Source organism: Salvia miltiorrhiza, chromosome 7 (genome assembly GCF_028751815.1).
Source record: "Salvia miltiorrhiza cultivar Shanhuang (shh) chromosome 7, IMPLAD_Smil_shh, whole genome shotgun sequence".
In the NCBI taxonomy this organism is placed as follows: Eukaryota; Viridiplantae; Streptophyta; class Magnoliopsida; order Lamiales; family Lamiaceae; genus Salvia; species Salvia miltiorrhiza.
In genome coordinates this window covers 2391314-2417257 of record NC_080393.1, presented here as the reverse complement: position 1 = coordinate 2417257, position 25944 = coordinate 2391314, and the positions used below count along the sequence as shown (strand labels likewise).

The window sequence follows — 25944 nt, the reverse complement described above, 5'->3', positions numbered from 1 at the left end:
ATCTCTTAGAAAGCACATTGTTAGTGATGCCTTTTGTTATGGCTTGAATAATTACTTTGGTTGTGGAAGAGAGTGTGATCTTTGACTTGGTAAAAAGATGTGTGCACTCTCTCCAATTCTCAATCGATGCACCAAATCATGGCTTCTTTTTTCATCAATTTTATAATGTTGATTCACTATAAATAAATTATTTATTTAAGAGAGAGATTATGAGATGCACAAAAGTTGCAAAAGTTAATAAGCATTATTGCGAAGCTACCATAAAATTTCGCATATATGTAAGTGTCCGTTGGGTGGGATTGAGGGGTGATTACGTTCAAATACATTTTTTTTAATAATATCAAAATTTGATTTTACACATAAATTAAATATTTTATCTCTAAATACACCTACTTTTAATTATCATACAAAGGTAGTCTCTATTTATAGTTTAGCACATAGCTATTTGAGGACACAAAAACTTTGAGTTCAACCAGGTATACTCGTACAATCGAGTTGATCCACATCCAAAATAATGTTATTTATAAGGTTCAGATCAAAATTCGAGTTCAAATCAAGATGCGAGTTGAGGTTTAAATGAGGGTGCTGCGACCCGGTTATATGGTACACCCGATTGTATTCAAAAGTACTATTCCCTCCGTCCCACGTCCCACGAATCTTGACACGTTTTTTTTTGAATCGTCCCACGAATCTTGACACATTTCTAAATGAGGTAACTTCTCTCTCCTACTTTATCACTTTTATACTTTATTAACTACACACTTATAACACTAATCTACAATTACTTAATTCCCGTGCCGAAACCAAACGTGTCAAGATTCGTGGAACGGAGGGAGTATTATCTTATTAATTTATTACTCCAAGTTTTCTTTACTTGGCAACAGCTACTCCTACTCTTAAGGGTGCGGTACAGACGGACATGAAATTTAGTATTAGATTATCGTAATCATCACAATTAAAGTCTTAATCCACTTTCCCTAAAAAAAATAAAATTCTTAATCGCACCTAGAAAAGAAAAAGCAGAGCTCCCTCTCTCAATATATAGAATTTAAAGCCCAAGCGCTGGTTTATAGATTGACACCTGTAATATTTGATTCTTTTTTTCGAATTGTAAATTTGTATTGCATAAATCTTCCCCTAAAAAGCCACAATTTTGAGGAAATGAAAGCCATGAAATTTCACATTCAATTTCAAGAATTGAGGCATCTCTCTCCCCTTTCCCCAAATCGAGCGAAATGGGCATTTCATTCAGCACCACCACCGCTCGCCGGAGAGCCCCCACCCACCCCTACCCCCCACCCCTCCACCCGGACTACTACCCCCCTTATCCTGCGCACCAACCCTCGCCTTACCCCGTGCACCAACAACCATCTTCGCCCCCCGTCTACTACCCCTACTACAATTCCAACGCCTACGCCGTCTGCAACCACGCCGCCCCTCTCGTGGGCCAGCCCTATTTCGGCCCCTTCGAGCTGCAGCCGCCGCCGCGGGTGGTGGCGCCGCCCTGCGGCGACCAGAAGCCCACCAAGGTTGTCAATAGCGATGTCAATGTGCATAAGGATACCTTGAGGCTTGAAAACGATGAGCTCAACCCGGATCGCAGCTTGGTTTCCTTCGTCTTTGATGCTTTGCTTGATGGAAGGTGAGATTTTTGGGTAATTGATACTTGTGTTTTTGTGCAAAAGTTGTGATTTTTTTTGTTGTTGTTGTTGTTTGATCGCGTAGTGTATGCTTAGTTTGCTGTGTTAGGTTAGCTGCAAGCAAAATTGAACTGATATCGATTTTGAATGCATTATGCATGTCAAATTTGGATTAAGTTCTACTGTGGATTGAATTGCATTGCTCGATATGCTTATGAGGGGATTAGGCATTTTGTTCAGCCAAGTAGCAACTAGAAAGCTTGTTGTCTGATTATTAATGTCGTCGAAGTAGTTATGCAGTTGTCTGGGAAGTCCTGCGAGGGTTATGTTTGATTCAAGGATCTTCAAGCTTGTTGAATGTTCCGATTCAGTAAATCATGCTACATATATGAGTGAAATTGACTTTTTTGGATATAAGTTACAGTTTTACATGTAACAGGAAACTTTTAGGTTTATAATAAGGGAAGTAGTGTGTGGTAGCCCACACTACTAGCGTATGTGAATGTATGTCGATGGCTGTATTATGAGTTATTTGAATATTGCCTTGAGATAGAAAAGGCGTCAAGGTGAATTTGGTGGTTATAATAGGCTTGAGCCTTCATGGGGACAGGAGAGGGAGGGAGGGTGGTCTGTGAGATTTGGCATTGGTATCTTGTTGTATACATGATCAATAATGCGTAAGTTCGAATCTTTTTTAGGATAATTGTGGCAGTGTTCCCCTTGCGAAATGCTTAACTACTCAACTTTCTAAACATCATCTATTTCTAATCACTGGGATGCGGCATTATAAGATTATCCACTTAGATGTTTGATTTAGTACTGGTGTTCAAAGGAAATTTGAGTTGCCACTGCTTCCCTCTGATCATACATATGACATAAGTGGTGGAGTTCTTTGTCCTGTTTCCATTTTGCTTTTCTTGAATACATTATATTTACTTGTTGCAAATTAAGAGATGATTTCATCTTTTACTTTTAACTACTTGAAAGTTCATTTTGTCTTTCTCTGTTATGTATAATTAGTTGTGCATTTGGCCTCAAATTGCATATTAAGCTTTGAGAAAGGTGATATGTGTGCATGTGCTGAAGTTAGAAGTTTGGTTTAGGTGAAACAAACCTTTGCAACTTAGTGGTATTTCTCACTTGTGTGTAGCTAAGAGAACAGGGTTCAATCCCCCTCCCCCAACTGACAAAAAAAGGTTCCGTTTAGGTAACAAAGTCGAACATCATAAGTTCCTCCGGAGTGTGAGTTACACCATTGTATTAGTATATTTTAGTTAGCAGAACTCGCATCATCTACATTTTTATACGAAGATAATATGTTACATTTTATGAATTTTTGTTGCCTATATAACTTTAATGTAGATTTCCCTGCTTTCTTTCCTTCGTCATGCTTTGTTTACCTTTTGATTGCATGTCTAGAGATTTGCAGAATCCAATTTATAAATTTAGGTATAGGTATAATTGGCATGAGTGCCTGAATGCACTATAATGCTTTGAAGTATGCTTCTTATAAAAAGCAGGCATGTACTGTTTCGTATTAAACTTTAGAACGAGTAGTCCTTGCATTCTGCATGCAGTTCTCGTGTGCTTATATTCCTCGACACATATTTCAAAAAATAGAGTTAGAAGGGCAGAGGACTGATTGATGTTCTCTTTTCTTTGTGGTGGCCTTTTCAGACTGGAACAGTTTATGTTGCTGCTGTTACATCATAATTGGTTTCGGGTCGAATTCTGTAAATCTGACCTGTTATAAAATACTCTGTTAGAGAACATGGTAGAATATAATTTATATGAATACTGTGTGACTGATTGTGAGCAATCCATTTGTTTCTTTATCTCGGTTAATTTTTTTTTACTGATTGTGAATCCCTATAAAAACAACCGACCCATCTCATTTCTACACTAGTTAGTCACATCTCTATTCATAAAAAAATTATCACTATCTAGAGGAGGGTCAAATAAAAACTTTCCCAACTTAGGGACTAGCAACCAATCCGAACCATTGATCTTTGTATGATCTATAAATGTCATAAGAAGAAGCATTGTTGTATTAATAAAAAAGCATTATCATAAAGAAAAACTTTGTACATCTCATAGTTCATAGTTCCCAACAGGGGAATTGCTACCTAATCTCATCCCTATATTAATATACGCAAATACATATGTGCATATGTAGTATATATATGTAAAAATACATAAGTATGTAAATTCACGAGTATACACTTGAATTTGTAGATGATTTTTTTTATATAAATTAACAGTATTAAATAAAGAAATTAGATGAGTTTTTGTTTGTATATATAGATACAACACATACTACATCACTCTCTCAATTTTCATGTCAAAAACTTCACAAGCATACCACATCAACAATAATATTTACAAGAAATTACTAAAATACATAGACACTCACATCCTATTATTCATTCAGAAGATCTCTCGTCACTATTTCTCTCTAAATTAAAGAAAATGGAAATTGGTTCACAATGAATTGCCGATGCATTTTAATCATCTGTCTAACTTGCCCGGTAAAACATACTGTATAATTTCTAACGGTGGATTGTGGTTGGAAAGAGTGATTGAACTTCCAACTTCTGCTGTTTTTTACTTCTTGAATGATCCTTTGAAAGAGTCAATTTTCTCTTTGATTGCACCATTCTGGCATGACAATTTTATAGTGTCTTTGTTCTGGTATGTTATATGAGCAACAGAGGTTTCTCATAATTTGCCGCAGGCTTCAAAGGCTAAACAATTTAGTGCAGATCGTGCATACTCTTGTACTTACGAGCCAATATTCTTACATTTTGAGCGCTTCTCTAATCGCCATGCTTTCTATAACAGCATCACGATATATTACTTCGCCAAAGAAGAGGCCGACCGCAGAGTTGTCCCCTTATTTCCAGAAACATATGTTCCCATCAAAATTCCTTTCAGGAAAGGACTTCACCAGGAATTTCGTCAGCCTTCAGGAACTGGCATCGACTTACGGTATTTTGCATTGGATGATTTGTCGAATCCGTCCTCCAGAGATGATGTGTTTCCGATTGTTATATCGGCTGATACTTGCATAACTCCTTACATAGTTGATGATAGAAGCTATCTTTTGGCACATACGTTGCCTCAGATGCAGATAACTCAAGTGGTTCTGCCCAAAAATCACGAGGGACAATTTACACCTAAGGTTGTCAGGCAGTTGCTCTGGACCGATGATACTTGCTATGAGCTGCGAGAGATATACGGGTTAGGAAAATCTGGCCCGGGTTTCAGCGACAGTGGATCAGGAAAAGAGTGTGTTGTTTGCATGACTGAACCGAAGGATATCGCATTGCTTCCCTGCAGACATATGGTGAGGAAAGATTCTAAATTATTTATTCAAAGCTCAATCATCTCCTTATCGAACCTTGCTGATGAATATTTCTATATTTCCAGAAATAACCCTGGGCGAGCTAATAATCATTTGTTCGTTTCTTCTGAAAATCCGTTTGTTTATTAAGAAAAAGGACTTGTATTCTGTGTTTGTTTGATTTTAATTGTATTGGTGCTCCCTTTCCCTTATTAATACATTTCCAATTTTTTCTTTTTTTTACTATACTCATGATAATTGATTTTTCTTTTTTCCGTATTCCAGTGTATGTGCAGCAGCTGTGCGAAGGCACTGAGACTTCAGTCGAACAAATGCCCCATTTGCCGAGAAATCATTGAGGCGCTCCTTGAAATCAGGATTGATAATATGGATCACTGAAAGGCCGCAATTGCAAGATAATGCATTCTAACGACCAAGCCATTCTATGTTAGTATATTTTAAGTTTTTGTGCAACTGTCAATATCCATCCATGGTTCATTTTTCTTTTCTGCACTCTAATCCAGGATTATTTATACTATACATATCTGAAATCTCTCCAACAGGGTCGTTGCCGTCTTGTTTGTTAGAAATATCGACATATGTGTACACTAAATAGTCATTCATATAGTTTGCCTTACACATTTTGTTATATTCTTGAATATTATCCTTCTTTTGTTTTCTGCCTGCCTCCACACACGACACGGGCAATTTATGTTCTTGATTCTGAACTATTATCATGCTCTATCTAGTTCTTCGTGTCCTGCTCTTTTCTTAGCTCTAGGATCTTTCACCTTGACGACATTCTAAGTCCGTCTACTTAAGAAGGCAAGAAACAGAGGATTTAGGGAAATCTTATGCGAGCAAGCGGCGTTAGATACCCTAATAGTCCTAGTTATTAACGATGGATACTAGGCACTGCGTCATGAACCGTACGGAAGCATCCCATGATAAGAACTTCACTGCCTTTCCACTCGTAGTCGGACAGCAATAGCTGTCAATAATGCCTCAATCACTCACCCCTTCCAAACAGCCAAAAAAAGCTGTGTTGGAAAAGAGTGTTTTGCCATAGAAGTTAGCAACCGCAGATACAAAAACTGGCCTCTGTTAAACTATGGCTGGGGGGGCCTTGAGACCCATGTTTCTTCTGAACACAAAATTACAAAATTGGTCTCAGCAATTAATACAACTTTTTGTTTTCTTGTATTCTTGTATTCTTGGGGGACCATTGAGTATTGCATGTTGTTTGTCACTACCGGTTTAGGTTCATCTCCTTCATTATTTACTGCACATTGCTTGAATTCCTCAAGTTTCTTGTATGTGTTTTGCTTCATGAGCACTGGGGCCCACGGTTTAGCGGATTCGCATGTGTATGAGCAAAAAGACAATAAATATTGCATCCGATGTATCTCACCCGAGGATGTTGACCGGGTCAACCCACTTCATCAGTTTCGAACTGTATTGACATCCCAAATATCGGTTCGGACACATAGTCGGATCGGATTCGCATGTGTATGAGCAAATGGACGAGGATGTCGACTGGGGCAACCCACTTGATATTGGGCCAATTCATCGGTTTCGAACTGTATCGACATCCCAAATATCGGTTCGGGCACATAGTTGGACCGCGCCATGATAATAAAGAAATACTACTATAGAATGAAGGGTGAAAATTCACTCATTATATCATTGTACTAAGATCTAGACAATGATACATATATCTCTGCAAAATGACTAGACAATAAAATCTTGAAATGATGCATAAAAGTTGGCATATAGCAAAATATTATTGACAAGTGACATGTACATGATGTGAGAAGAAATGTGTCATTCTCAAAAAAGGGACCATCCCACTTAGGCTGCCTATGTGCACATTTCGAATTTGACCTTTTCTGCAACATTTTCATCTATTCACAAATTTGCTTCAATAAAATCCCAATCCCAAATCTTGGGTTTCCTAGATTGAGTTTTACATTGATGGATCCTAAATTTTAGGGTTGCTTTGAGTAAGATTTGAGAGTCCTTTGATTATAGAAGAAGAGGTTTTTTTTCACCAATGCCTTTCACATGTTGTGTTAGTGCATAAATGGCAAACTACACTACTATATACACTATTTAAGATTCAATCACAAATTTTATTTTGTGTTTTTCCCCTAACCTAGTATGATTTGTTTATTTTATTTATTTATTTATTTTGGTGAGGTCTAGTTTGGACATAAATTTTCACTCTTTTGACCTATTTATTAATAGAGCAACGATAATTACTAGTAGTGGTACAAATAAAAATGAATAGTTCACATTATTGAGTGCTTGACATCTTTTTCCAAATGTGTGTTTAATTGGTGTAAAGTGAAAAATAAATGAATACAAATAGTACTTAAATACCTTAGTGTGTGACACGAGCATGATATCAACATGTAACCGACATAAAATCTAACCTAATTCAAATTATATGATGAACACTCTTCAAAAAATTCTTTTATCTGCATCCTTCTTGAAGAAAGTTGAAGATTTATTTGCATCCTTCTTTATAGTAGTAATTTTTTTTTAAGGATGCATAAATAATTCTCAAGGTTTTATTTACTCTTAATATCTTTTATTTTTACATGCACCCATTTAATATACTTTATGTTCAAAAAATATCTCCTTAATTTTTATTTTTCGTTGGTTCGCAAAACATCTTTCTACTCTTTTTTCTGGACATAATAGCATTAACTATTACCCTCAATATTTTCATATATTGGCGCTAATGAATTCACATAAATTCACAAACTATCACTATATTTTTCTAAATTGTGGCGCTTTTTCACTACTTATCAAATACACAACTAATTTTTCTTAAAACTCACGTCTAATACTTTAAAGAAGATGCTTTATGGACTGAAGTAGTACAAGTGTCCAATTATCAATAAGGATATTTTCAATATGTCATATGAATTTCCTTTAACGTGCACATCTCACATTGTTTGACGAATCAAAATTTATTAAACGCTATTCGTATCCAAATTTGATCTGTATATTACTCATTCGTCCATCAAATGAGTATTCATATTTTCTTTCTGGTCCGTCCATCAAATGAATGTTCATTTCCTTTTATGATAAATGTACCCCACACAATCCATTCACAATAAAAATGAAACTCTTATTTCACTCACACACTTAATCAATTTTCTTTCTGATCCATCCATCAAATGAATGTTCATTTCCTTTTATGATAAATGTACCCCACACAATCCATTCACAATAAAAATAAAACTCTTATTTCACTCACACACTTAATCAATTTCTTAAAATCCGTTTCCCACAAATGAATACTCATCCAGTGGACAAATGGAATAATAATTTGTTTATATTTAATTGTACTCTAATCCGAATATAAGGCATTATCTAACATATACCTCTTGAAACTAGACTCCCCCTTGGATATATATATATATAACCTTTTTTCTTCCAAATCCATGCTATATAAGTATGGTGCAAATATTTAAATCCTAAATTTAACTTAAAGGGTAAAATAGACCATACACACAAAACAAACCCAAAAAAGTGCAGATTATAATTATATGGATTTGCGTCATAAATAGAAAAGAATAGTAGTAGTAAATGTTAGAGATGAGATATTTCTTGATCCAAACACATCCGTACACCCGTGGATATGCACAATTATGCTTCCCATGACTCTTGCTCATTTTACTATGCACACTAACTTTTTTTTTTTTTTCTTTCGGAAATATGCTTTTTGGATTTACATATATACTATATTTTTATTAAATAGGGCATGTTCTCGTAGCAAAACGATAAAATCACAATTTGAAAAGACGACTTTTGCCAAAATTAAATAAACAAATATATAATCCTTGCAGATTGAAAACAATGACTACTTTTTGCGACTTTAATCAAATCAATCGTAATTCTCACGTGCTTTCGTGATCAACCAGGGGCTTAGCCCACTGGCCACCGGGTCCTTACTTAAGTGAAGTGACCCGGGTTCGATCCCTCTTGGGAGCGAATTGGAGATTGGAGATATAAGGTGGATTTGGTGAATGGAGAGATAAGGTGGTTCTTGGAGTGGATGGGGAACTAATTTCTAACATCTAACATGACTTTGTCCGACAAAAAAAAAAAAAAAAAAAAAATCGAAAGATTAGTGTATTATTATTGTTAACATGCCAAATTTAGTACAAAAAGGAATTAATATAAGATATTGATATTATATTTTAGTAATCTGAATATTATATATATATTATACTTAATTATGTTAATTATTTTATATTTATATTTTTTTGCTACTATGTAACATTTAACAGCTTTTAATATATATGTGTGAGAGAGACCGAGAGAGATATGTATTGTCTGATTATTTATTTATTTATTGTAAAAATATAAAAAAAAAATCGAAAGATTAGTGTATTATTATTGTTAACATGCCAAATTTAGTACAAAAAGGAATTAATATAAGATATTGATATTATATTTTAGTAATCTGAATATTATATATATATTATACTTAATTATGTTAATTATTTTATATTTATATTTTTTTGCTACTATGTAACATTTAACAGCTTTTAATATATATGTGTGAGAGAGACCGAGAGAGATATGTATTGTCTGATTATTTATTTATTTATTGTAAAAATATTATTATTATTATTATTATTATTATTACAAGTTAATTGAAAGTTTAAACGTAAATTAAAAGGTAAGGATATATAAATTATGTTTAAAGTATGATAATAGCACAACTGTAACAATTTGGAGACAGTGAAAAATGATTATATTCAATTCGTTCAATTAAGTATCACATGCTATCGTATCATGGCATTGATTATTCATGTACGAAATTCGTAAATTATTTTTTTCAATCTATGGCGTTTCTATGGCTTGGATTTGGTTGCTTGTTTCTGTGTTTTTTCGGCTTTTTGGTGTTTTTCTTGGCATTTGCTGTTTTCTGTTAACGAGCCGGGGTTATTTAGGGGCGATGGTTCGGGCGGAGTTTCTGAAATAGCCCCAACTCAGCTCGTTAACATTGTTCTTTAGACGAGTACTCTTTTTCCTAGCTAAGGCTTTTCCCTCCAAAGTTTTCCTTAGTGAGGTTTTAATGAGGCTCGACCCTTAGTCTGCTTCTTGTCCTTTCAAGGGTTTTTCGTTTTCCTTTTTAATAAAATTTTATTTTAATAATTTTTTTCAATCTATGAATTTGACATAAATACTAAGTGTTGCTCATAAAATTACATATACATTAATATTATTTCTTTGATTGTTGATACTTGATACACGAAATTCGTAAAATGTAATTGTCCATTTATATATAAATGACATAAATTTTTTTTTTATCAGAGAAAAGGGAGTTTTATAAAAATCAGAGGGTGGTACCAGTAGTACCAAAGTCTACAACCCAACAAACCAAAAACACCAACAACAAGCTTCAGCAAAGAAAAACCATAACAACAAACCTCAGAAGCCAAATCAAACACTCCCGTTCAGGAGCAAACAGGAGTTCACTCAATCACCTTAGGCTTAATCATCCAAGATTTTAAGTCCAAAGACTGTGGCATCTGTTTATACACTTGCGTCCAGCTCCACGTTCTTGTCTTGATCTCGGTAACCACTTTGGATATGTTCCATGACGCTTGGCTAAAGATACAATCATTCCTTGCTTTCCAAATACACCACACCACACAGATCCAAACACAAGCCATAAAATGAAAATCTACCTTGTCCCCAAGATTAGAAAAAGCAAGGAAGTTCTCCTTTGCCGTGCGTTGCATTGCCGTCTGAATACCTATCCAGGATAAAATTTCTTTCCAAAGATCACAAGTAATCTGACAGGAGAAGAAAAGATGATTCAGGTCCTCCAGCTGCGACTTACAGAGAATGCAGTCGGAGTTCGAATTAGCGGCCAAAATGTTTCTTCGGATGAGGTTATCACACGTCGCCATTCTTCCTTTAAGAATCCTCCAAGCTGTTGTTTTCATCTTGTGAGGAGCTGGAGCCTTCCACAGTTTCTTGAAATCCATTTGCTCACAATTAGTCCCATTCTCCGATCTTGCTTGTCGGAATGCTTTGTATGCTGAATTTACTGAAAACAAGCCGTTGGGAGTATGTTTCCACCTCCAACAGTCTTTCATTCCTGCATGAAGATTGATTTCCTTGATAGAGGACAACAGCTCATCGGCCTGTGCTCTTTCTCTCTCCCTCAATTCTCGATTCCACTCCAACTTCCATTCCCACACTTCCCCCAACCATTCTCCCATATTGGAAATAAACCCGTCCTGATTTTTACAAAGGCGATACAGCCTAGGAAATCTTTCGCTCAACTTTTTTCCCCCAACCCAACAGTGATCCCAAAATTTGAAGAAATCACCTTCTCCAATCTGCATATCCAAACACTCTTTGAACCATTTTCCTCCCTCCCCCCCCACACACTTCAACGATTTTCTTCCACCACCCCGTTTTTTTCTTAATAGGACTTGACATTCTGAAGCCCCCATCGTCCCACTCAATCTCCCCATAACACGCTCTAATGACTCGTGCCCACAAAGAGTTTCTGTCGGTTAGAAATCTCCACACCCACTTAACCATGAGAGCCTGATTGAAACTCCCCAAATCTTTGAACCCAAGACCTCCCTTCCGAATATCATTGCACAAAACCTCCCATCTAATCCAGTGGGTCTTTCTAGCCTCCGAATCCCCTCATCCCCAAAGAAAATTACACATCATACTTCGGAGCTCGGCCAAGACTTTCTTAGGAAGAATTGAAAACGAGAACTGGTAAATTGGGATAGCCAACATAACCGATCTGAGCATTGTAATTCTTCCGGCAAACGAGAACTTTCGATTTTTCCATCTGTAGATTTTTCTCTTCAGCTTGTCGACGAGATACCTCCAATCATTTACTCGGGTGAGGCGAGTACCGATCATAATCCCCAAGTATTTAGTTGGAAGAGCTCCAACTTTACACTTGAGAATGGATGCCAAATGATCTCCCACAGGACTTTGGATTCCAACACCAAAAATGTTGCTCTTGTCGAAATTAACTTTAAGTCCTGAGAGAGACTCAAAGAGTTTAAGAATGCTCCTCAAAGCCCATGCGTTCTCTGCATTTCCCGGAGCCAAAAAAACGGTGTCGTCAGCATATTGAAGATGAAGGGTTTGTACCTAGCTTGTTGTAAACTAAACACAACTTTAAAGTGTTTCAAATAATGTTATAATCTGTCCCCAAAGGAATATTCAAACGATGTGAACTTATGTCTATGAACACATTAAAATTCTAGTTTTTGGCACGAGTTTAAAATTAAGATTTAGATATTTATTAAAAGGTTAGATTTATTACTATTAATTGAGAATTTTTGAAGCCCACATTTTAAATTTTCCTCTCAGTTATTATTAATTTGATTGTCAAACTTTGACGGTTGAGTAATTGAATCGGCACTATCAAACCAATATATTGTTTTGATTGCAATATTTTTCAAATAAATGTGAGTTGGTTTAATTTACTATATTTTACCAAACTTCTCCAGTCAATCCTTGTACATCATTGACAGGCCCATTAATTAAGTCCATTTATAACAATTTAAATATTTGGTAGATGATCAAATGTTTTCCTTAAAGTTGATTAGAAATCAATCTTAATTATTTATTGTCATATATATAAGTTATGATCTCATTATAAAAAATTATTATTATATATAATACATAAGAAATATTAATAGAAAAAATGCATTATTATATATATAAAGAAAACTTTCTTATATGATATAATCTCATAAATAATTTCGCATTTGTTTCTTCTTTTTAATGTAGAGGAAGACAATGGCTTTAAGAAAAGGGTTAATTGCCTATAAATACACGAACTATACTTAAATTTTGATTTTTGCCTATAAATACACAAACCACACGAACTATACTCAAATTTTGGTTAAAGACAATGGCTTTAAGAAAAGGGTTAAAATCATTAATAAAAAATGAGGAAGAAGAAAAGAAGTCCCTTTAATCGTTTTCAATATTTAAAAAAAAGGGAGAAGAAAAAGGCAAAACCACATATCTTAAGGTGTGAGATGCAATCTTTTGAGTAAATAGTAAGCAAAAGAAGAAATAAAGAAAATAAATATGTAAGCATCATTTTAGCAAAATCTTTTGAAAAATAAACCATTTCCAAAATTGGAAATGCATTATTATAGAAGGTGTGAAAAAGTTGTTTTGAGTATTCTTTTCTAAGCATTTTTGCATTTCCTTCAATTGCTCATAACTCAAAAGGGTACCCTAATTTTAAACTAAGAATACACAAAGTGTAACGACAAAAACACAAACACTTTCATCATGGTTTAGGCTTTCAAGAATCACACCTACCTACTTAATGGCCTACATTTACTTTTAAAAAAGAGTTAATTGGAAATTTCACCCCTTCCACAATTCTAACATGATATTAAGAATATTAGTATAATATTATCATTACTATTCAATTGATTGCAGAATTAACATTAGTAATTTTTTCTTGATGTGACATGCTTCATTGGAACAAGCATCGCCGAAGTGTGGTTGCACAATTATTATAAAAAATTGAGGACCTGTTTGATATGGGTTTATAGGTAGGATAAATAAAATTAATACAGAGAGGGTGCTAATTGTGCAACAAATTAAAAGGAGGTAATGTTATTGTAACGTTTAAATTTTATATATATACTAAAAAATTGATTTTAAAATTGAGTGATAATTTTGTAGTTATAATACAAATGAAGGTTTATTTGTAAATTATAATTTTTTTTACCCTTTTTTTATATCTTATTATTCCCTCCGTCCCAATTCAATATGTCATGTTTCATTATTTGGACGTCTCATTTTAATAGGTCACTTCCCAAAATGGAAAGTTAATATATAACAAATATCCTCACATAATTTATTATTTACATTAAATGTCTTTGTGCTCCACACCTTATTATCTCTGCTTTATTTTTCTCTCCTACTTTTTGGAGAAAAATATCATCAAAAAGTTACTACTATATCTCTTATTTTATTATAAATTTTTCGTTCCTTACATCCGTGCTCAAGCCTTGTGACCTATTGAATTGGGACGGAGAGAGTATTATTTTTGTTTTATTTCTCTCTAAATTGCAAAATTCAACTAATTATAAAACGTTTAATATGCATATCAAATTAAAGATCACGATAAGAGCTTTAAATTGATATATTTTATGTAAATATTTAATTTAGAGATTTTTTTTAAAAAAATTCTCTCCTCTCTCATATTTTTTTAATAAATATATTTTTTATTTCTTTTTTTATTTTCATAATGTCGGATTTTATTATTGCAAAATTTTCTTTATTTTTTTTAATATTCAGCTCAAATATATTCAGTTAAAATTAATTTTTTATTATATTTATAAATATGATAATTGAGTTGGTGTCTATTTTATAGAAATATAAAATTATTTCTCATGCATTGCACGGGGTGCAAATGCCGGTATCACATCAAAATACAGTCGATTCTAATAAATAGGTGCTGGAGAAATTAAGCCAATTAGTTGTAAATAAAATCAAGTTTTATCGAAAATTAATCAGTCCAATGGCTCAAATTAATGACAGAATTTATTATACTAGTTGATAAACTTGATGAATTGTTTCTCGTAATTAGTTGGAATACAGTTTATGAATTGTTTAGAAATACAAAATGTAGGTAAATTATTTGGTTGTATTTTGGTAGATTGTAGGTATAATGTCATGCAAAAAGAGGCAATCTTAAATGCTTTTTTCCATTTCGCATAAGAGGTAAATAAACTTTTCAGGATAAACCGGAAAAGCTGTTCAATTCAGTCAAAAGAGGCTCACTCAAAAATATGCATTTACTTGAGTCCATCAATTTTCAAATGTAGCAAATAATCAAAACCAATTTATCAATCCTCAAATTGAATGTCCAAATTTTATCAGAGAAAAAATGTTCACAATATCTAGTTCGGTGCATCACAGTATCAGAGAAAAGTGTTGCACCCGCAGGACAATTCTCGGCCAATTATCGGCCGAGAAATATTCTATTTTTACGACGCTTAGTAATTAGTGTCCTATTTTACTCTAAAAAAAATTAGTACCCTATTTTTACAAGTCCGAAATTTTTTATCCTAATTTCCAAATCAACATAATTTACTGTCCTAAAAAAATCCTCAGACTCTAATAAATTGCACCAATCCATAGTAACTACTTGGTAAAAGGAAATAAAGTTATATAGACATTTTACACTAATTTGAAGTATTTAGTATAAATTTGCTCCAATCCCAAACTAGTATAGTACAAGAAAAAAAGAATAAATTTGCTCACGACGTTAAGAATATTAGACTTTTCTTCACTACTTTATGAAGTGAACTTGGAATCCTAGGCAGATTTTAGAGTGATTATTTGGAGTCATATATATATATACACTGTCCAAGTTGTTTATTAGTCAATAGTCATCATAGTTGTGTCCCACAAAAATAAATTGGGCTGCAAGCAAACATTCCCTATAAATTAATTTAAGAAATTTCGATAAATAATTATTTTAAATGATCGTATAGTGATAGATTCGAATTTGATTTGATTTTTTTACTTCAATTATTGATCATATTACTATTAGATTGACGGCTGGATTTTTATTTAGTTTTTTTTTTTTGAAAAAAAAAGTTAAAACTAAAGTAAATTTTAGGATAATTTGGGGAAAGAAAAGTAATTATAAAGATCAATTAAATTTAAATTAAAGTAATATTCCATTTAGAAATATACAACTCACACACATTAAGTGACTCGAATTTCTGACTTACTGATTAGAAGTGTCCTACCTATTGAGCAACACTTCATCGTCAAATTATAACAATATTTGTGAGGGAAATAATTTAAAGGGTAAAGTTATCGTTTTGCATATTCAATCATTTGTATGAAAGCACAAGTAATCAGTTTATGATGAAGCATTCTGATACATATCATTTGAGCTATGATCATTGGTATTTGAGGTGTTCTTTTTTCTAATTGTTGTAATTCAATCTCACAATTAATCCTCATTTATTAAAAAAAAAAAAAAACAACGTAACCCATAATCAATCCTTATCGCAAAAAATACATTATTAATCATTTATTAAAACTCGTATCATTCACCAAGTATTACATTTATCGTGAATAGAGTGAGTAATACATACTCCTTAGTCCTTGCATGCATCCACAAAATTAGTTCTTTATTCTTTTTTAAAATGTCTCAAAATAAAGTATACTTTTTAATTTAAATTGTCTTAATTTTTTTTATTAACATAATATTATTTAATATTTATGAAGATAATATATATGTGAAGTAATAAATAACGGTAAAGATAAAATAATTACTAATAAATGATACTTTTTCTAATAATATTAAATATATTTTTCTAATATTTGTGAAAAATTGAAAGTGGAGTATGTTGATGGGGGAAGAGGTGTGTGTAATAAAACAAAACTTGTACTCCCTCCGTCCCACTGAAAGTGGCGCACTTCTTTTGGGCACGGGATTTAAGGAGAATAAGATTGTAGTGTAAAGGTGTGTGGGATCATATTGTTTGTAGTGTAAAATTATTACCAGAAAAATAAATGCATCATTTTTGATGGAACAACCCAAAAAGAAATACGCATCACTTTCTTTGGGTGGGACAGAGGGAGTAATATAATAGTAGTACAAAATGGAGTATCTCATGTGTATGTATATCCTATGTAGGCAGCTTCTAGATAAAACTTTTCCTTAAAAGTTTGATGTCATTTTTATGATACTTAAGAATTTGAGTCACCCATCAACCATTCACGTTATGAAAAGATGTTTAGGGATATTCTTGCTTTTATCTTCACATCTACTCTTTAAAAAAAAAAAGAAAAAAAGTTACATTACGCATTGAAGTAGAATTTATATTTTTAATAATATATTTAGGTAAAATTATAAGCTGTAAATGATTTGAACTCCTAAAAATTTGATTATAATTAGGAGTAATTAATTGGAGTTTAGTACTAATTCATAATAAAGAGTTTATTACATTTTAATTAATTTTTTTAGATGATTAATACTCCATCCCTCCACAAAAAATAGTCTCAGTAAGGGACGATACGAGTTTTAATAAAAATAGTTATTGTATTATGAATGGAGAAATGATTCCACTTAAAAATAGTGTTTATAATAATAATAATTAATTGTATTGTGAGTGGAGAATAGGGCCACCATGTGATTGATAGTTTCCAAAAATGGAAAGAGACTATTTTTGTGGACATCCCAAAATGACAAAAATGAACTATTTTTTGTGGACGGGAGGAGTAATAATTTAAAACTTAATTTCCTTATATTATGAAGTATTGGGCATGTTGAGTTGTTTTGGTGCAATTGTAGGAAAAATGAGTGAGAATTAGGAATAATGGTCTTCACGAGAATTGAAGTTCGTCTCGATGAGTTTATATTTGAAAACAGCTCGAAAATCGAATTTCAAATAAGAAAAATGTGGCCGAAACAAAAACATGACGCAGTGTTATAGAGGCCTCGTGCCTGCCGTCCATGACCACAGACGACACTTCATGTTCATGAAAATACGTTTATCTATATTAGTATTATACTATACTTTTTGAAATTGGAAATTATTACAAGTTGTAACTGACGAATTATAGATATTCTAAATTATAATTGTCGCGTATTGTATAGTGAGTTATTTCTTTTTACTATATCAATTAAAACTTAAAACGGTCATAATTATTATAATTGTATATGTCATATCAAATTATCAGTATATATATAACAAGTCGCGTCACAGTATTTTCATTACTATCATTTTTCGACGAAGGACCAATGTCCAACCGAGAGAGTAATCGTGGCTCAGTCGCAACGTGCCGATTCGTCTTCGACTATATTAATACCAGAGATAATGACATTCGTGATCGGTATAATACTGAACGTGAATCATTACATAACACTAATCAAAGTTTTTATTTATTCGTTTTTTGTTGTGAATCATGTCTAGATCGGAGGGGACGGAGATGAACTTCTTCCACACAATGTTCTTGGTATTCGTGAAGTTGTTCGATGCGGACTTGCTCGCAGGTAATCTGCTAATAGGACTGCTCATAGCCTTGCATAATTTGTTGTGCATAATATCCGATCAATTTGTTCGAACGGGAATTTTTCGCTTTAATTTAATTGAAAGATATTATAAAAGTAGATCTTCTTGAATAAAATAATATCATTTCCTCCTTGAAAAAAATTAATTTCACCATTTTTTTTGCTTCAGTTTCTTCCAGTTTCTCATTATTCAATATCATAATATTAATCTATTTTCTTCCCATACAAATTTGTTGTACTCTACTTATCTAAATCTTCCATTTTTGAATTTAAAGTATATTATGCCAATAAGATTTGCAGTACAACATGGTAGGCACCAAATTAATCTTTGAGAAATAAAAAATAAAAAAATGAAGGCATGATAAATCTCAAGTGAATTCACCATGAATTATTATATTTCGATGTGAGAAATCCATAGAAGTAAATTTAATTTCTATTCCTCTAAAAAAAATTATATTTAACTAATCGATATTACATACACTAAATATTAAAACATCTATTTACCTAATAATTTCAGTTTCTGTGTCGATGCAGGAAATATTTTGCTCTGATTATGAGTTGTATGATGACACAATCATTCCAGATCTGAATAAGAACGTGACAAATTCAATGAATTTTCCTCCTCCAAAAAGGTGCAATTACAGTATATAAATCTCTTCTTTGACCAAAATAATAAATATTCACAGAATCATAGAATTAAGCAGTTTCTTGAATTTTAACTAGAAATTCATGAAACTGACTTTAAACTTTATGTCATTGTGACTTGAGATATTGTAGATTATAGGTCAATTTCATAAACTTCCAATTAGTCGCTACCTATCTCAATTCCAAGAAAATTTACAAAAAAGAATATATTTGTTCAATTTGAATAATTTCATTTTCATCCAACAACTTCCATGAAATTGAATGATATTAATTTAATAAAATCATAAGCCATTCACTTAAATTTCAAGTCTCTTCAACCTAAATCCCATGAATTTTCATTCAATTCCACCTTATCTCTTACTTTCTTTTTGGTGCGGGATTACATTAATTACATGAATTTCTCACTTATCTGATAGAATCCAGCTGAATTAAGATTCTCTCCGTCCGCAATATCGTTTTCATTTCCATTTATAGTTGTAGGGTCCACATAACACTTTATTCTCTTAACCTTATATTTTCATCTAAAAGTATCTTTATTGTGGGGCCCGGGGCCCAAACTCCACTAACTCGCATCATCCACAATGTGGAAACGATATCGCAGAGGGAGAGAGTACATAATTTACAGATTATTTACAGATTACACCCGAGTAGTTTGACTACACAAAATGGATTGAAAAACAAGAAATGAAAAAAAAGGTGTGTAATGTAATATTAAGGCAGAATAAGATGAGCTAGTTGCAGAAATCTGGAGATGTAGGAAGTAATATTGCTGTAATAAGGCAACAATAAATGAGTAAAATTTATTGCAGCAACCAGTTTTAGAGTGGGAATCTCACTACGAACTATGGTAATAAATGTATAGATTTTGCTTTTATTTTAATTTCAGTTTCAATTTTAACTAACCATGGTTACCTGTAATCAGAGTTAAGCCAAGCCAACACAGCACCAACTCTATAAAGCCAAGCTGCCCAACTCCTTTGTTTTAACATTATGTGTGTGTTTTGTGGGAGAGAGAAGAAATTACATCCATCCTCCTCTGTTTTGAGAAAACACAAAATTTAATAAGAATGGTGAGATTTGATAATTAAAAAAAAAAAATAGGCATAAATAAAGCCCCGAAACCAAGGGAGTGAGAGTGTGACACCCTCTCCTCTGTGCCAGTCTGCACTTTGTTTTGTTTAGTCTCTCTCTCTTCTCTCTCTCTCTCTCACAGACACACACATTGGCCACTCTCTCTCTCTAATAGTCCAACTCTGAAATAGAGGAAACCAGAGCTCAGCACTCAGAAGAGTTTTAATGTTGTTCAACAACAGCCCCCTAAAATAGCCTCTCACTCCTCTCTCTCTCTCTCTGCTTCATTTAACTCAGATCCATCCCATTTAATTTCACCTCATTGTGTTTGTTAAAAACCCCTGTTTCTTGCGTTTTGAGTGGTTAGAAATGAGTAAAGAAGAGTTCTTGAAGATCCAGGTACCTTCTTCTCCCTCTCATTTTCTGTTTAATCAAGATTGGATTTTTATTTTTGATTTTTTTCATTTCGATTGAATTGGTTCATTTATTCATAGTTTCTTGCTTTAATTTATTTTGTTTGGCTCTTTTGAGTAATAAAGTTTTGAGCTTTACTCTGTTGATTTTCCTCTGGCGTTGCTTGTGCTCACAGACTTGTGTTCTCAAAGTCAATATACACTGTGACGGGTGTAAGCAAAAAGTGAAGAAAATCTTGCAGAAGATCGATGGTAACGTTACTTCCTAGTATTTTATTTAATTGATTCCCGCAATTTTATTTATTTTTATTCGTGAATAAATGGTGAATCTTCTTTTTTTTTTTTTTTTTTTGGTGCAGGTGTTTACACCACGAAGATAGATTCGGAGCAGGGGAAGGTGACCGTTTCCGGCAATGTCGACGCGGCCACGCTCATCAAGAAGCTTACCAAGAATGGGAAGCATGCCGAGATTTGGGGCGCCCCCAAACCCAGCTCTAACAACAACAATTCGTCCAAGAATGACAATGCCAAAGGTGGCAATAACAAGGCGCAGCCGCAGAAGGGCGGAGGCGGCGGCGGCGGCGGTGGCGGAGGTGGTAATAACCAGGTGAAAGGAGGAGGAGGAGGAGGCGGCGGTGGTGGAGGGCCGCCGCAGGGGATGACGCCGCAGATGCTGCAGCAGCTACAGCAGATGAAGGGGTTTCAAGATCTGAAGCTGCCGCCGCAGTTTATGAAGGACATGAAGCTGCCGCCGCTCAACGGCCATCCGAATCAGAAGGCGATGAAGCTGAGCTTGCCGGAGGATGAGGGGCTCAGCGACGATGAGTTCGACGACGACTACGACGACGATGATGATTATGACGACGACGAGGATGAGGATGATTTTGATGATGATCTCGACGACGGCCCTCCGCCGCCGGGTAAGATGAAGCCGCCGCCGCCGGGCATCATGGGGAATGGGGCCGGGCTGCCGCCCCATATGATGATGAAGGCCGCCAATGCTGCTGGAAATGGCGGGAACGGGAAGAAAGAAGGCGGCGGCGGCGGTGGCGGTGGCGGTGGGAATATCCCGATTCAGATGATGAATCTTGGTGGTGGGAAGAAAGGTGGTAATGGGAATAATCAAAATGAAGGGGGTGGGAAGGGTGGCAAAAACGGTGGCGGGCCGCCGCAAATGGGGCAGAGCAAGAACGGTGGTGGCGGTGGGGCTGGAAATATCAACAATTTCATTGCAAATGGGGCCAAGAAAGGGGGTGGGGGTGGGGGTGGGGGTGGGATGAATGATGGGGGTCATGGCATGCCTCCAAACATGATGCCCATCAATGGTGGTGCTAATGTGGGCCATATGGGGAATATGCCGATGGGCCATATGGGGAAATTGCCACCAATGGGTCAAATGGGAAACCTCGCCGCCGTTCAAGGCCTCCCGGCGATGAACGGCGGCGGTGGCGGCGGGCCCGCCGCCGGTCCTAGCCACTTCCAAGGAGGAGGAGGTGGTCCGGGGCCGGATCAAATGGCCGGGAACCCTTACTACCAACAGCAGATGGCGGCGATGATGATGAACCAGCAGCGCGCCGTGGCTGCCGGCGGCGGCGGCGGCAACGAGCGGTTTCAGCCGATGATGTACGCGCGGCCGCCCCCGGCCGTGAATTACATGCCGGCGCCGTACCCTCCTTACCCTTACGCGGCGCCGCCGGGCGAGCGGGCCGATCAGTACTCGATGTTCAGCGACGAGAACACCTCCAGCTGCGCCGTGATGTGAGCCGCCGCCGCCTCCGCCCAATTGGCCGGAGTCCGACGGCTGGTGAGGTGGCTTCGATGGTGATGACTTGGATGCTATAATATACCTGAAAATGGTTTAAATTTTTATTTTTTTACTTTGATTTTAATTTTAATTTTAATTTTTCCCCCTTTGAATCCCTAAGTTTAGAATTAGTGTTTCATGATAGGAAGTTTATGTGATAGATTAATATATATTAAAAAGCCTTTAGACATTGAGATGTTTGTTGGTTTTGATGATGGGGGTGTTTATATCATGTTTATATCTTCACAAACAGAAATAAAATCAAAGAGAATGGGGCTTTAACAAGACTAAGCCCATCTCTCTGCCCCTTTCCTCTCCCAATTCTCTCTCTCTCTCTCTCTCTCTCTCTCTCTCTCTCTTTTATGATATATTAAGAATTTAATGATTTAAAAATTTAATGTACATGTTATCATTTTTATGATTCGAGGCTTTAGTTTATATATAATTAAATAACATATTTCTTCGAAATATCTTTAGATGTATCATATTAGTATATGATTAGAAATCAAAGTTTCAGTTACATATTGCTAGTAATAAAAATCTATTTGAGTGAAAATGTTGCATAGAATATACCTACTCAATGTAGAATCTACAAAACTAGGGTAGATCAGTAGATGGCACTAAATCATTCAGAGACATAAAATGGAATATTTCTTGAATTCTACACATATGAATTAATTGTGGGGTGTTCGAATTGAAGTTTGAGAGAATTTCCTCCATTATTTTAGTATTTTATTTCTTAATAAGTTACAGAGATGTGTAGATGACTAGTTATTTGCTTTGAAGCAGATAGAGTGTATAGTAGTGACATTTGAAATTATTAAATTGTCTTCCACTAAAAGAGTATGTGGAGTGATTGAAAATTGTTGGGGGGTGGGGTGGGGTGGGGTGGGGTGGGGGGGGGGTGTCTACAAAATTTCACAACATTTTGGGGTCCATTCATTGATGAAGAGTAGGCCAACCCCCACCCCACCCCCCGTTACCTAAAAGTATTGTGTATCTATTCATTTATAGAGATGAGGGTAAGTATTATTGGTTTTGGTGTAAAGCCAAATTTGTGCATGTGTGAAAGTGTACTCGTTTGCAAATACACATTATTCCACTCCCCTCGTTACAAATTTTATGCTACATCATATTGCACATTAATATTTGGGAAAATATACCAAAACATCCTAACACTCAACATTTTGAAAAATAAAAATATTACATTTAAATTGTCATGTTTTAGCATCTAATTTTTCGATAATACAATAAACTTATCCTAAATCGATTTTTCGTCATTTTGGAACGTTCACAAAAATCAATTATTCCCTCCGTCCGGTGAATCTTGAGGCAATTCTTTTCGACACAGGAATTAAGTGTGGTAGGTGAAAAAGTGAAAATGTGAATAAAGGGAATTTTTTTTGCCATATAAGGAAATGACTCAAGATTCGTGGGACGAACAAAAAAAGAAAATGACTCGAGACTCAAGATTCGTGGGACGAACAAAAAAAGAAAATGACTCGAGATTCGTGGGACGGAGGGAGTACTTTCTATTTTGAGAAACTTTTTATCACATGATAAACTATTTTTTTTCCACTTACAATACAATTAATTATCATTATTAACATTACTTTTTAAACAACATTTTTTCTCTGTTTACAATACATTTAATTATTTTTATTAAAATTAGTATCGTTTCAGTTGAAGATTGGCTTTTTATATAATGCTATCTAACCTCAAAATCAAATGAAACATAATTGCAGTCGTTTGTAGATACACAACGTTGACTCTCCACTCACACTGATAAATATAATTTCATGTCATGCTATATTTTTTTACAATTAGTGGGGGGAATATATAACTCCACGTTGAAATTAAAATTTTGGTCACACCCACTATATGTACTACTATTAAGTTAGTCTAACAGTCATCTTCTCAAAAAAAAAAAAAAAAGTCTAACAGTCATAAAGGTATATTATTTGGCACTATGAGGCGTTCATATGTTTTATATGAGATCTTTAATCAATTCATAGTATTATTTTAATTAAATCTATGCATGTGAAAGTGTACGCGTTTGCAAATACACAATATTTTGCTCCCCTCGTGGCCAACTTAATAAAATAAAGGGAGGTTATTATTTTTATCAAGGGAAAAAAAGGGTGCTCTTATATACTCCTTACGTCCCACGTATCTTGACACATTTGGATTCGACACGAGAATTAAGGAGTTGTAGATTAGTGTTTTAAGTGTATAGTTAATAAAATATAAAAGTGATAAAGTATGAGAGAAAAGGTAATAAAAGTGATAAAGTAGGAGAGAGAATGTAATAATTATTACCCAAAATAGAAACGTGTCAAGATTCGTGGGACGGCCCAAAAAGGAAAACGTGTCAAGATTCGTGGGACGGAGGGAGTATATATATATATATATATATATATATATATATATATATATATATATATATATATTATGAACAAAAAATCCATTAATATTTGTATTTTCAATAAGAAAATTTACTGGTTTTATTTATATTTATATACATATTTATTAATTGAATAATAATTCATCATTAAATTTGCTTAAAATCATCATTACGTGGATATTTTTTTTAAAAGATGGTAATTTATTTTAGTTAAAATATATTATAACTTTTCATTCCAAACTTAGAAATATGATAAATTATTTAAATAAAATTATATATATATATATATATATATATATATATATATTCAAAATTTGAACTTAATTTAATATATATAAAAAATTATATATTTTTACTATGGATATTCAAGGTAAACCACATTTGCTTTTAATATTGTGAATGTTTTGTCCTCATTTTTAATATTGTGACTGATTTATCCTAATACTTTTTTCGATGCTTTTGTTCAAAAATAGCTCGTTTAGGCCCCCGAATTTAATATTGTTGGAAATTTAGTGCATTCTTTTTTAGTCAAATTGATATGGACGTAGTGTGTAGCATGTGAATTAGTTATATAGAGTTATGGAAATGGGACCATTTATTGAGTTGTATAAACCTATTTTACACATGTGCCCAATTAATGTTAGGGTTTTTTAATTGGTAATAGGGTATATGGTACAATATTCGATGGATCCTATGTGCTTCAATTTAGGTGGGTGCGATATTTATTAATTGAATGTTATGCATTGCTAGCTTTGATTTGTTAGGATTAGTTATTACTACCATGCACAATTAATTTACTAGTTGCTCTCCATTTCTGTCACACTCTTCAATTTCTAGTTATGGTTGTCTATGTATATCATCATCACAAGACTTATAATTAAATAAAGGATAAGGATCAAGTAGATACCTATCCTTTGTATGTAAATATATTTTAAATTATTGATCTTAATTTGTATAATACTATGATTTACGATTGTCATTAAAAGAGCAGTAATATTATATATGAAGTACGTTGTAATGCATCTTTTGATGACAACCGTAAATCATATAAAGATCAATGATGTACATTGAGTTTTGCATGTCGCGAGAGAAAAAAGTTTCTATTTGATCCTCTACCTACAAATAAATAAATGTGTGTATATGGGTTTTGTATTTGATATCCAATTATACACTAATTACATCCTTGATGGATCAACATTGAAGAACTATAGGGTATAATTAGTTATTTATGTGAATGTGTGAAAAATGTATTTGCTTAGTATTTTGTTAGCTGTGGTCCTATTGTTTATATTGAAGAGATATCATAAATTATAATACTTACATATTATTGACAACCCTCCAAAAATAGATGTCCATTTTTGGGGTGCAAGTGGCAATATTAATATGTACATATTTTTATCCTTATATTGTATGTCTCCCCAACCATAAATAATAAGTATATTTGTAATTTTTCCTTTAGAATGTTCACATTAAAAAAAAAATCATTAATGGTATTCACCAATGATTTAACACTTTTATACGATTACATTAAAATTGAGTGTCTCAA

The 25944-nt window shown here is 34.0% G+C and overlaps 3 protein-coding genes across 4 annotated transcripts; 2 read left to right on the top strand and 1 right to left on the bottom strand.

Moving 5' to 3' along the window:
• Positions 1-974: 974 nt before the first annotated feature.
• LOC130991552 (probable E3 ubiquitin-protein ligase LUL4) lies at positions 975-5663 on the top strand. Of its 2 annotated transcripts, XM_057915834.1 has the most exons (3): positions 975-1642; positions 4482-4986; positions 5269-5663. In XM_057915834.1, the coding sequence occupies exons 1-3, from the start codon at positions 1236-1238 to the stop codon at positions 5380-5382; spliced, it is 1026 nt and encodes a 341-aa protein (XP_057771817.1). In that variant the 5' UTR covers positions 975-1235; the 3' UTR covers positions 5383-5663. The 2 variants fall into 2 exon arrangements, with proteins under 2 accessions (XP_057771817.1, XP_057771816.1); XM_057915833.1 differs by having other exon boundaries at positions 1074-1642; positions 4482-5663.
• Positions 5664-10481: 4818 nt separating this feature from the next.
• Positions 10482-11495, bottom strand: LOC130993032 (uncharacterized). Its single transcript, XM_057917752.1, has one exon. The coding sequence runs from the start codon at positions 11493-11495 to the stop codon at positions 10482-10484; it is 1014 nt and encodes a 337-aa protein (XP_057773735.1).
• An 8194-nt stretch (positions 11496-19689) lies between these two features.
• LOC130991551 (heavy metal-associated isoprenylated plant protein 33-like) lies at positions 19690-22315 on the top strand. The gene is made up of 3 exons (XM_057915832.1): positions 19690-20176; positions 20367-20442; positions 20550-22315. Exons 1-3 carry the CDS (start codon positions 20147-20149, stop codon positions 21950-21952), a joined length of 1509 nt encoding a protein of 502 aa, XP_057771815.1. The 5' UTR covers positions 19690-20146; the 3' UTR covers positions 21953-22315.
• Positions 22316-25944: the final 3629 nt, after the last annotated feature.